Source organism: Diceros bicornis, chromosome 21, assembly GCF_020826845.1.
Source record: "Diceros bicornis minor isolate mBicDic1 chromosome 21, mDicBic1.mat.cur, whole genome shotgun sequence".
Lineage (NCBI taxonomy): Eukaryota > Metazoa > Chordata > Mammalia > Perissodactyla > Rhinocerotidae > Diceros > Diceros bicornis.
Window position 1 is genome coordinate 57,212,910 of NC_080760.1, and position 13,698 is coordinate 57,226,607.

Here is a 13,698-nt window from a genome sequence, read left to right on the forward strand (position 1 = left end):
AACAAATCCTGAACTTTTTTTAGTGTGTGTGTATATATATACACACATTTTTGTAGTGGAATGAGAAAAGCAATTCTGAAACAATTTTGGACATATTATCAGATCAGCAAATGAGTAAATGCACTGGTGCTCTTGGGAACAGAGTTCTCACCAAGGAAGAGGGGATATGACTGAGGAATGGGAATGGACTGGAATTGGAGGTAATGGTGTGAACTCAGCATTTCTAATCTGCCTGCATTTTGTTTACACATGTATATGTTCACGTGCACATTCGTGTATACATTTCCTAGACTGCCAGTGCTTAAAGGGCTAGGAATCCAACACACCGCAGAAGCCATGAACACACCACGCACGCAGACTGGTCCTCCAGTACACCTTCCTTAAAAGGAACCAGGGCTCCTCAGAGAAATAGCTAACTCCAGGGTGGGGCAGCACAAGATGCCTGGAGCATGTTGTTAAGCCAGAAGGAAGGAAAGCTCCAAGAATCACAGGCACATGGGAGACAGGAGCCAGCCTGGAGGAACTCACCAGCCCAGTCTGGAGCAACACAGAAACCAAGAATGAAGGAGTTAAAATTTCTCTGGATTAGAGTGACGCCCTGCCTGCACCCACAAGGGTAACGTGGGAAACAAAGTAACCACAGTTTCTGAGCTTGCCTTGCAGAACAGGAGGACTGCTGATAAGAGAGCAGCTTGCTGACAGTCCCCTGCCTGACTGAACATCTCGCAGGAGCACTGAGAAGCTAAAATGACTGACTGTAAACTTCAGGCATCACAGACTAAAAATCCACTGCATGCAACACATAGAACCCCCCGAATCTGCAGATATGCAATGAAGAAATATGAAAGACAGTCGTGCCTGTGCAGAGGACTCTTAGAACTTCAGCCCCCAAGGCCACATGCTCCCCCTCCCTTACCTAAAACCCCAGATAAAAACCCCTACCTTTTTCCCTTCGAGGAGGTGGATCTGAGTTTTAACTCCCATTTCCTCGTCTGGCTGCCTTTCGATAATAAACCTTTTTCCTTCACAAGCGTTCCAGTTATTTGCCCTCCCATGTAGCAGGTAAACAAACCTGTATTGGTGTTCAGTAACAACATGAGCACCAAAGAAATTAAGTGCGGGAATGAACTACATACCATGTAAAACAGAAAGGAATTTGTGAATCCACACCGAGAATGAACAAGTGAACACGTGAAAAGGGAGAAGGGGGTCCTGCTCCTGTGGGGTGCAGATGTGGGAGGAGTGCCGGGGTTGGGAAGTCGGCATTCTGCACCAATCCCAGGAGAGACTGGACCGACTAAGAAACAGTCAGAACACCAAAACCATGAGGAGGTTGGACGGCGGAGCCGTTGTGCCCAGGGACAGCAGACGAGCAGCAGGTGGACGTGGGCCTGAGGGAGCCTCAGAAGGATGCAACACCGCTGCGGCGTTCCACTGAGGAACCATCAGACAAACCCACACTGAGTGCTCTGCTTAAAAAAGGGTGACTATTACCTTAAAAAGTGTCAATGTCACAAAAGACAGAGAAAGGCTGTGGAAATGTTCTAGATGCAGCAGATGTGAGCCCAGTGGGGTGAGCTGGTGGGGCGAGTGCATGCCAAAGGGGCCAAGAAATGCTACAAAGGATGACAGGGAACCAGCTGCCAGAGCTGGACAGGGCAGCAGAGGAGACTGGAGCCTCGCACCAGCAGATTTCCTCATGGTGACAACTGTCCTGAGGGACGTGAGCAGACACCGGGCTGTGACTGGCATGACCCATCCCGAGATGACTCAGAGAACAGCACTGTGTGTGGAGGGAGGGGAAGCACCTCACGGCCACCCAGGGTGAATCTGGGCAAGGGGACACAAGTGCACTGTCTTGTTTTTACAACTTTTCTGTTAGTGTGGAATTATTTCCAAATAAAGTTAAAAATTAGAAAAATTAAAATGACGAACTATGGCTATTGCCTCAGTACAGATCTATACCCAGAGGGCCCATAAGGAGCTGGGCTCAGCCACAAGGCCTGCAGGATGTCCAGCCCGGGCAACAAAGTCCACCTTCGTGAGGAGAAGCTGCTCCCTCGGTCATGCATCTACGGCAGGAAGTGGGGCCACACCTGGGGACTGCACTTCTCCGGGGACATCAAACGCAGAAGTATGCACAAGTCACCTCTGAAGGAAAGTGGTCCCAGTCCTGCGGCGTGATGACGGGACAGCGGCTCACCCCTGCCATAGCGCTCATTAACAAGCCACGAGTCCTTCTCCAAAGGAAGAGGACGCTCCATCCCACTCAGCTAGTCCTCTGAAACTGAGCACACAGAGCCCTCTCCTTACCTTGTGCTAGACCCTGAGACCCGAGGCTCCTGCGTGCCAGCATGACGGCTCTCACACTCGTAGTCCTGAGTCTGGGACATTGCAGCCCTTTCCTGAGGACCAAGTGGACGGATGTCAGCGGGTCATCGGGATGCCCCCTCCAGTGTCAGTCGGGAAGGCGCCACCCTGTGAGAGAGCAGAATCTCTAAGCATGTAAATTCAGAAAACATCGTATTACACCTTTGGCTTCAGGAACCAATAACAGCCCAGTGCGCTGGCGAGAATGAGGAACACCCAGGCCTGAGCGGGGTTTCCGCACTCCCTGAGCCCTGCCCCTGAACCCCAGCTGGGGCCCAGCCCTGCCTACCCTACCTGGCCACAGGCAAGCTGCCTGAGGCCCCGAGATGTAGTGTCCTTGGCTACCAAACAGGGCCAGCACCACCCACCCGGCGCTACTGTGGCCACGGCACGAAGTGCACAGCATGACCCACCACAGGGCCACACTCAAGAATAATCGAGGCACACGCAGGGTCACCTGATTTATGACAAAGAGCGGACTTTTCAAAAATAGTGTTGTGTTGACTAGACATACACGTGGGGAAAAAATGAACCTTGATCCCTACCTCATCCAATACACAAAACTCAATTCTAGACAACCTGTAGATCTAAATGTCAAAAGTAAAACAATAGGCTTCTAGAAAAAACGTAGAAGAAAATCTTTGGGGCTTTACCGTAGGTACAGATAGCTTAACCAGACACAAAACGCCACTAACCACAAAAGAAAAATTAATAAATTGGACGATAATAAAATTAAGAACCTCTGTTTATCAAGACACCATTATGAGTGAAAAGGCACGTCCAGAGTGGGAAACTATTTGCTATGCAAAATATGCACGGTACATTACACATGCATAGGTGAGTGTATATGTATGTATCTAATCTGACATGTTCCAGAACATATAAAAAACTCCTAGAAATAAGAAAAAGGCAGATAATCCAATAGAAAACTGGACAAAAGACTTGAACACCCACTTTACAAAAAAGAATATCTAAATGACTAATAAACACATGAAAATACGCTCAACTTCATTAGTCACCAGGGAAATGCTAATTAAAAGCATAATGGGATACTAGTACACCCATCAAAATGACGAAAATGGAAAAGAAAACCTATCACATGCTGGCAAGGATGTGGAGGCTCATCCAGGGCTGCAGAAAACTGGTTAACCCACTCCAGACCACGGTTGGCAGCATTTCCTAAAGCTGCACATCCACCCCTGGCCCGGCCACCCAGGGCTTCCACCTCTAGCAATGGAGGCCGGCAGAGGCTCACACATATGCTCACCAAGACCTGCACACAGTGTTCCCAGCAGCCCTGTCATGACGGCCAAAATGAGAAACTGCCAATGTTCATCACAGCAGAATGGACACTCAAAGTGCACACAGGGGTCTGCCCAGAAGACACTCAAAGTGCAGGCAAGAGTCTACCCACAACAACCTGGGTGAAGCTCCTGAACAGAGTGTGAGAGACAGAAGCCAGACATGACTGGATGCACACAAGATAATTCCCTTACATAAAGCGCAAACCAGGCAAAATCAGCCTCTGCTGCTGGAAATCAGAAGCAGCTGCCTCCGGGCCGGGAAGTGACAGGAGGGGCCCAAGGGGTGGTGCTGCTCTACTTCCAGCGAGGCACCGTTCACACCAGTGCTGGTTTAGAAAAGGTCATGGAGCTTCACGCCTGTGCTCTTACACTTTTCTGCATGCATGCCTCACTTCAGTAAAGTCTGCAGAAACAAGGAGCAGGGGCACTGCTGGGCGTGCTGGCCTCCTGGCTTCCTGTCCCCCTCCCAGCTGGTCCCAGGGCCCTCCCTAGAAGAGGCTATCCACAGACCCTAACTGTGCTATTTAAGGGGAAATAAAACAGGTTCAAAGCACCAGGTTGAGGCACAGCCAGCCAGGGGCCCAAGGGGAAGAGACTGCAGGCCAAGCAGACACTTTTTCTCTGAAGCCCAGACGGACTGTAGTGCCACAGGTCCAACCTGAGCTGCTCAGTTCACGAGCTGGAGAAGGCCAACTTGGAGGACAGGCTCCCAGCCTTCTCCTTTCTGCCACTCAAATGTCCACACAACTATTTACGTAAATGCTGAAGACTAATGGAAATGCCATTTTAAAAAATGAAACTCCAGTATATCTAATTTCTTGTCTGTCTGAGAGAAAATAGGTAACCTTCTGGTATGGCTTCAACATTTTTTAAAAATAAAAACACAAGGCTGGCCGGGTGGCGTAGCGGTTAAGTGCACGTGCTCCGCTTCAGCGGCCCAGGGTTTGCAGGTTTGGATCCCGGGTGCACACTGACTCACCACTTGTCAGGCCATGCTGTGGTGGTGTCCCATATAACGTGGAGGAAGATGGGCACAGATGTTAGCCCAGGGCCAGTCTTCCTCAGCAAAAAGAGGAGGATTGGCAACGGATATTAGCTCAGGGCTAATCTTCCTTACAAAGAAAAAATAATAAAAACACTGTAGTGGTAGTCAAATTTTGAAAAACTAAAAAGTATCTACCATAAGCTGAAAAGCAACTCAAATCAACCACTTCCACCTGTGTACCCCCTTTCACTTCCTGTCCCATCCTTCACACCTGGTCGGCACAGATCTCTACTCCCGATGCACCTGACAGGCCCTCCGCATTTCAGAGTGCCTCACGCACCATCTCCTCCAGGAAGCCTTCTTCAATATGGGACAGACACCAGGTCTTGGTGACCCCAAATGGCCTGGGTCTGAAATCAAGTACTGTTAGTCCTCCAACTTTGCTCTTCATTTTTGAAGTTGTTTTAATTATTCTAGGTCCTTTGCATTTCCATATGAATTTCAGAACCAGCTTCTCAACTTCTACAAAATTGGGAAGCCTGCTGGGATTTTGATTGCAGTTGTGTTGAATCTATACATCCATATGAAGAAAACTAACATCATAACAGCATCAAATCTTCCAATCTATAACATGTCATATCTCTCCATTTATTTAGGTCTACTTTCTTTCAGCAATGTTTTGTAGGTTTTAGTGTACAGATCTTACACATATTTAGTCAAATTTATCCATAAGTATTTCATATTTTTGATGCTAGCAAAATATAAAGCCACTTCCAATTGTTTGTTGCTAGTACAGAAATATACACAGGCAGACCTCATTTTATTGTGCTGCACTTTACTGCACTTCACAGGTGTGTTTTTTACAGGACCCTCCACCAGCAAAAAGATTATGACTTGCTGAAGGCTCAGATAATGGTTAGCATTTTTAAGCAATAAAGTATTTTTAAATTAAGGTATGTACACTGTTTTTAGACATAATCCTATTGCACACTGAACAGACTACAGTACAGTGTAAACATAACTTTTATATGCAATAGGAAGCCAAAAAGTTCATGCGACTTGCTTTATTGCGATATCTGCTTTGTTGTGGTCATCTGGAACTGAACCCGAAACATCTCCAAGGTGTGTCTGTAACTTGTTTTTGCATATTGGTATTGTACCTGTAACCTTGCTAAACAAACTGACTAGTTCTAATTGCCCTTTTTTTTTTCCGGACTAGGATTTCTATATAGATGATCATGTGAACAGTGAACACAAACACTTTTACTTCTTCCTTTCCAGTCTGGATCATTTTATCTCTTTTTCTTGCTTGATTGCACTGGTTTCTTAGAACTTCCAGTATGATGTTGAATAGAATGCATAAAAGTGGACTTGCTAATCTTGGGGGAAAGCATCCAGTGTTTCACTATTAAGTATGATGTCAGCCATAGGTTTTTCATAAATGCCCCTTGTCACGTCGAGGAAGTTTCTTTGAATTCCCAGTGGGCTGAGTTCTTTTAAAATTAGGAATGGATGCCGGATTTTGTAAAATGTTTTTACTGTGTCTATTGAAATAGACACATGATTTTTCTTTTTTAGTTTCACAATAGTTGATGTCCATTGATAATTTTCTAATGTTAAAACAACCCTGGATTCCTTGGACAAATCCCATATTATCCTTTTTATATATTGTTGGATTTGATTTGCTAAAATTTGGTTAAGAATTTTTGCATCTATGTTCATGTGGGAGATTGGCGTGTACTTTTTTCTTCTTGTAATGTCTCTGTCTGGTTTTGGTAACAGGGTAATACACGCATAATAAAATGAGTTGAGAAGTATTCCCTCCCTCCTCAATTTTCTGGGAGTTTGTGTAGAATTGCTATTATTTCTTCCTCAAATGTTTGGTAGAACACACCAGTGAAGCCATCTGGGCATGCAGTTTTCTTTGTGGGAAGGTTCTTGATCACAAATTGAATTTATTTAATAGAAATAGAACCAGGCTTTAAATTTCTTCTTGAGTGAGCTTTAGTGGCTTTTGTCTTTCAAGGAATTTGTCCGTTTCACATAATTGTCAAACTTATTGGCATCAAGTTCTTATACTGTTCTTTTATTATCCTTTTAAGATCACTAGAATCTGTAGTGATGCCATTTCTTTTGTTCCTGTTATTGGTAATTTATATCCTTTCACTCTTTTACCTAACCAGTCTGGCCAGAAGTTTGTCAATTTTACTAATCTTGAAAAAAGACAGCTTTTGGCTTCATTAATTTTCTCTATTGTTTTCCTGCTTTCTTTGATTAATTTCCACTTTGATCTGTATTATTTCCTTTCTTTGAATTCTTTTGGAATTAATTTGCTTCTTCTAGTTTAAGGTAAAAGTTGAGTTCAGTGATGTGCAACCTTTTAAAATCTTAATCCAATTTAGGTATTCAGTATTATAAAATTCCCCTTAGATTACAGCTCTCCTGACACCCCACAACTTGATATGCTGTATTTCCCTTTTCATCCAGTTCAAAAGCCTTCTAATTTCCCCTTTGGCTCATGGATTATACAGAAGTATGATATTTACTTTCCCAATAGCTAGCGATTTTCCAGATATTTTTATTGGGTTCTAATTTAACTCTATTTTTGTCAGAAAACCTCTGGTGCAGAAAAAATGGTCTACTTTGGTAAATAGTTCATATGCACTGGAAAAAACATGCTATTGGGCAGAGTGTTCTTTAAATGTCAATCAGGTCAAGCTGGCTGAGGTACCAATATGACTTGCTGTGCGCTCTGCTCTATCGATTCTGAGAAAGTGGTATTGAGAGCTCCCACTATCACTGTGGATGTGTCTATTTCTCTGTGCAGTTCTATCAGTTTTTGCTACATGTATTTTACAGTTCTGCTTTCAGGTGCATAAAATTTATAGTGTCTTCTTGATGAATTCACCTCTTTATCACTATGAAATATCTTTACCTGGAAGTTTTCTTTGCTCTGAAATCAGTACGTTTGTTATTTATAGCAACCCGGCTTTCTTTCCATTAGTGTTAGGATTGTATGTCTCTTGCCTTCCATTTTTTGTTTTTTGGTTTTTTTGCTGAGGAAGATTTGCCCTGAGCTAACGTCTGTGCCAGTCTTCCTCTATTTTGTATGTGGGTCACCACCACAGCGTGTCCGCCAAAGAGTGGTGTAGGTTCGTGCCCGGGAACTGAACCCCGGGCTGCTAAAGTCGAGTGCGCCAAACTTAACAACTAGGCCACGGGGCTGGCCCCTTGCCTTCCTTTTACGTTTACCTATTTGTGTCCTTATATTATATTTGTAACAAGTATATATTTGGGTTCTGCATTTTTATGCAATCTAACAATTTCTGCCTTTTAATAGGGGCATTTAAACCATCTAGATTTATGACTGACAACACAGTTGGGTTGAAGTCGACCATCCTGCTATTTGTTTTTGATTTGTCCCATCTGTTCTTTGTTCCCTTTTTCCGCCTTCTTTGGGATTAAGTATTTTATGTGATTCAGTTTTATCTCCACTGTTGACTTATCAGTTGTACCTAATTCATTGTTTTGCTATTTTAGTAGATGATTTGGATTTACAGTGTCCATATTTAATTCATCACAGTCTGCCTTCATGTGACATTACACCATGTCAAGTATATGAGTTTGCCATCTCTCCTCTCCTGGCCTCTGTGCCATTTTTGTCATATATTTTATTCTATATATGTTATAACCCCCCACTCTGCTACACTGTTATTACTTTATTTAAATAATTATCTTTTGAAGAGTTTTAAATATTAAGAAAGTATCTTATATGTTTAGCTATGTAGTTACCATTTCCAGGGTTCTTCATCCTTTTGTGTAAATCCAGATCTCCATCTGGTTTCATTTTCCTGCAGCCTGAAGGATTTCCTGCAACATTTCTTGCAGTGAAGGTCTGTTAGTGTTAAATTCTTTCAGCTTTTGTATATTTGAAAATATCTTTATTTCACCTTCATTTGAAAAAGATCCTTACTCTGATATAGAACTCTAGCTTGACAATTTTCATTCAGCACTTGCACATGCTGCTCCATTGTCTCCTCATTTGCATTATTTCCAGAGAAATGTGCTGTGTCTGTATCTTTGTTCCCCTGAACGTAACATGTCTTTTTTTTCTGGCTGCTTTTCTCTTCACCACTGGTTTTTGGCAATTTAGTTATGATGTGCCTTGTGTAATGTTACTCATATTTCTTGTGCATAGGGTTTGTTAAGATTGTTTGATCTAGGTTTATAGTTTTCACCAAATTTGGAAGCTTTTCAGCTATTATTTCTTCAAATAGTTTTTGTCCCTCCTTTCCCCTTTTGGAACTCCAGTTACACAAATATTAGCCCTCTGCCAGTTGTCCCACAGCTCAATCATGCTCTTTTCTGCTTTTGTTTATTTAAAAGTACTTTTTCTCTCCTTGTTTGTTTGGATAGTTCTTACCGCTTTGTCTTCAAGTTCACTAACCTTTTCTTCTGCAATGTCTAATCTGGCATTAATCCCATCCAGTGTGTTTTGCATGCAGACTTTTTTTTTTTTTTTTGGTGAGGAAGAACTGCCAATCCTCCTCTTTTTGCTGAGGAAGACTGGCCGTGGGCTAACATCCATGCCCACCTTCCTCCACTTTATATGGGATGCTGCCACAGCATGGCTTGCCAAGCAGTGCGTCAGTGCACGCCCGGGATCTGAACCAGTGAACCCCAGGCCGCCACAGCGGAGCACGTGCACTTAACCGCTTGCGCCACCAGGCCGGCCCCTGCATGCAGACGTCTTAGTTTCAACTCCAGAAGTTTACTTTGGATTTTTTTTAGTTCACTGTCTTTACACTTCACTATGTCTCTACCTAATGTGCCTAATATTTCCTTTAGCTTTTTGAACATATGGAAAATAGTTATAATAACTGCTTTAATGACCTGTCTGCTAAATCTAACATGTGAGTCAGTTTTGCCTCAGTTTTGATTGACTTTACACTGCATTGTGGGTTGTATTTTCCTGTTTCTTTCCATGCCTGGTAATTTTTGATTTGATGCCAGACATTGTAAATTTTATCCTTTTGGAAGCAGTATATTTTTGTATTCCTATAAATATTCTTGAACTTTGTTTTGGGATACAGTTACTTGGAAACAGTGTGAAACTTTTGGTTTTTGCTTCTAAGTTTGGGCACAAGATCAGCATTTATGCTAGGGCTAATTAGTCTCCACTGAGTAGTCTATCAAATGCCCTGTTAATTATGAAGGCTTTCAGTCTGCCTGATGACAAGGCACTCTTCACAGTGTTGTGAGAGCTCTGAGTGCCGTTCCCTCTAATCCTTCTGGGTGATTCTTTCCCTGGCCTCTGTTGGTTTACTCATACCCATATGCTGATCAGCACTCTGCTGAAAACTTAGGGAGACCCTCTACACATCTTCAAGCTCTGTCTGTTTGCAGCTCTCTGCTCTCTGAGACTCTTTCCTGCAAACTCTAAGCTCCACCTCCTGAACTGGGGGAGTCTCCCAGGCTCTGCCACCTCACAACACAACCTGGAACCCCCCCCAATGCAGTCAGCTGGGGAAATCATTGCGTTCATCTTGGTAGAGTCTCACCTCACAGGAATCACTGTACTTTATTGCCTCTTACCCAAAGTTTAGAAAACCATGGCTTCATATATATTGTTCAGCTTTTTATTAGTTCCAGGTGGGAGCGTAAATCTGATCCTGTTACCCATCTGGTGCATAGGTGGCGGTCCAAGTACTTTTGTCTAGTATTGTACAGTTACACAAATGAATTATTATAACTGCGATACTTAATTTGTCTCCCCCACTAGAGGGTAAGCTCCGTGCTGGCAGAGATGATGTTTGTTTTGTTAACCACTATATCCTTGACACAGAGTAACCAATCAAACATTTACTGAATAAACACATTTCTTAATCCACCTGGAATTTACTTTGGCATACTGTATAATTCAGGACTTGAAATGTTTGTTCTAGATGACATACTGAATGATTCCAAGTATATGATAGTCTGGAAAAGGCAAAACTATAGTGATGGTAAAAAGATCGTGACTGCCAGTGACTCAGGGGAGGGGGGAAGGTTGAATGGGTGAGCAACGGGATTTTTTAGGGTGCCAAAACCACTCTGTATGATACCACCATTGTGGATACCTGACACTATGCATTTCTCAAAACACAGAACTTTATAGCAAAAAAAAGTGAACTTTAATGTATACAAATTTAAAAGAAAATAATTTAGGAGGTCAAGGGTTCTCAGGATGGAATGCAACATATTACAAAACAATCTAACTGCATTACAAATGTATGAAACAACCTCACTGCGGGGTAGGCGTGGGAGAAAAGGTGCTGAGTCACTGTGGAAATGAGTGGAGGCTGTAAGACTGAAGGCACCAGGAACTGCTCGTGAGCATGTGCTCTAGCGGATCAAGTTGTTCCCAGGAGTATGGTTTACAAATGTGATGCTGCTACATGTGTAACCTGGAACTAAACAATTAAGCAAAAGGATGGCACATGGCGGGAGCCAGGTTTCTCGCTGTTGGAGTAGAAGGTTACAAATAAGCGAGGGGAGGAGTCTACAATGATCCATGTGGTGATGGATTGGAGTAGGAGAGACCAGTAGAAACTCAAGTTTAGTGTAATATAGATACAGATGGCTACATCTAGAAATATTTATGTATGTATGTATATACATAGGTCAATATATACAAATATATTTCCTGGCTCTGTCAGCTCAGAGGGCCTAGAAGCAACAACAGCCCATAGCAACTAGCATACCCAGTGCCCAGATCTCGGCTCTAACACCGTTCTGCAGTAACAGGAACCAGGAATCCTTGCAGAAATGGCTGACATGACTGAGACAGGAAACAGACATGATGAGCCGGGAGGATCTTGTAGAGCCAGAAAGTAAGTTAGAGCTAAAACAACAACAAAATCCCACAATGATGGGGTCTGTCAAAGGGACGAGGAAGACAACTGAAAGAGCTCCCGAGGACCAAAGCTGGATCAAACTCAGCGAAAGAGAAGGTCATACTAGATTATAACCCAAAGTATAAAATAAACAGCCACAAATCCATACTGACATAAATGAGCAAATAAGTGAGTAAAGTGGGGAGAAGAAACAAATCTCTCTGCAAAAGGAAAATCTAGGTAGATACTCTGCCCTCAAGGAGGGGAACATGACTCTCCACCGCGACCTTCTTTCCACAGCTGCAGAGTGGAACACCTAGCAGACACACCTCAGTGAGGTGGAGCACCCCTTCCTGAGGCCGGGCGTGCCACACAGGAACGTTATCCCGGCTCAGTGTGACTTCCTGGAGGACACTTTCCTCTCCCTCACCTTGATGCCTTACCTCTACTGCTTTCCAGAGCAGAGAATGAGGTGGGCTGGGCTTGTACAAAGGATTCGGCTAATCTCCCAGGTCCTGTCCTGGCACTGGCCATTTTGTATCCAATTTTTCCAGAAACAGGATGCACCCTCTCAATGTGCAAAGTCGCCTCTCCTTTACTCTAGGGAGGTGCGGCTTTACTCGTCCTCTCATACCCTGCACACTGCCTCTTCTCCAGACTCCAACACCCACCACGGCCCCCATCGGGTCTCCCTGCAGCCATGATGCTCTGGCATCTTCTCTCTGACCACCTTTTTGTTTATTTTTCTCTAGGTAGCATGTTCTTCCCAAGGAGCCTCTCCTCTGGGTGACTGATTCTTTTTCAGCAGTATCCATACTGATATCTGCTGTTGCTCATGCGGCTCTCATGTGTGTAATGTTTTTTTGTCTTTAAATTCCTACCTCAGCTCTGCCAGCTCACTTTCTCTCCTGCTATCTTGTCTTGTCTTTGAATTCTTTTCTCCTAATTTATGTACCTTGAATTTTGTATTTTTTAGTATACAGAGAAAGTTCTGTTTCCTGGTTAATTCTTCTTCTAAATGTTCTCTTCACCAGCTGTTTAACTGTGCTCATTTCCTTTTTTCTTCTCATTCTTTTAGTGTCTACATAGGGTCCCATGTTGGCTTCTGATTACTACTCATCTTTTTTTTTTTTTTTTAAAGATTTTATTTATTTATTTTTTTCCCCCCAAAGCCCCAGCAGATAGTTGCATGTCATAGCTGCACATCCTTCTAGTTGCCGTATGTGGGACGCGGCCTCAGCATGGCGGGAGAAGCGGTGCGTCGGTGCACGCCCGGGATCCGAACCCCGGCCGCCAGCAGCGGAGCGCGTGCGCTTAACCGCTAAGCCACCGGCCAGCCCACTACTCATCTTTAATAAGAAAGGCGACTGAGTTAGGGCAGCTGAACTCAGGTATGTTGTTCCAGAATGCTCTACTGCCAAATTTTCTTACATGCTCTTCTGTGGAAATGAGTTTCTGCTATTAGGACATTTTTTTTGGTTGCAAGTGACAGAAACCTGACTCAAACTGAAGACAGGGAGACCTGCACCCTCACCTGACAGGCTGTCTGCGTTCAGACCCTCTGCTCGGGCTGGCTGCACTTTCAGGTGGGCTCTCTCCGTGCCCCAAACAGCAACACCCCGAATACCACCAGAAGTTTCTTCCCTCTAGTTCCAGCAAGAGAGTCTCCTCAAAGTTTCTGAGCAACCACTGGGGCCTTGGTCACAGCTGGTGCTGGGAGGCGGGTGGGCAGGTGGCAAGGCAAGCTCCACTGGCACACAGAAGGCCCTCATCCAACAGCTCCTTCAAGGCGACTGTTTGCCTGCGAGCAACAATCCAAATTGTTGCTGGAAGCTGCATCCCAGGAGAGCAGCCAGCAGATAACAAGACCTGAGGAACTGCCAGAGGTCGGCAGCTCCACAGCGAGTTGTGGTTTCCCTTCCCTTCTTCCCCATTCTACTCTTAAGACCTGGATCATGCAGGAAATGCAGGCGGAGTGCCTGAGTCTTCCTTCTTCAGCTAATCTCCCTCCCAAGGCCCACCCAAACCACAGACCCTGTTCTGTCCAGTAAATGCCGCCAACGGTGTCCCTAAAAATCCTCTGTGTCAAACACACACTCCGCCCTGCTCAAGGCTTTGGCTTTCACTCTTCTTCCCCGGCTGGCTGACATCCTCCTCTGGCTAT

The 13,698-nt window shown here is 44.2% G+C and overlaps 1 protein-coding gene across 6 annotated transcripts in view; it reads right to left on the reverse strand.

Annotated features, from left to right (window-relative positions):
* Positions 1-13,698, reverse strand: part of ARHGAP39 (Rho GTPase activating protein 39) — a 145,904-nt gene that overhangs the window by 76,380 nt on the left and 55,826 nt on the right. For 5 of the 6 annotated variants that reach the window (XM_058565187.1, XM_058565184.1, XM_058565185.1 and 2 more), the window contains exon 2: positions 2,314-2,478. In XM_058565187.1, coding sequence (XP_058421170.1) covers positions 2,314-2,393 — 80 coding nt within the window. In that variant the 5' untranslated portion in view covers positions 2,394-2,478. Of the gene's footprint in view, positions 1-2,313; positions 2,479-13,698 lie in introns of those variants that run through there. The other variant, XM_058565186.1, reaches the window with a different exon arrangement.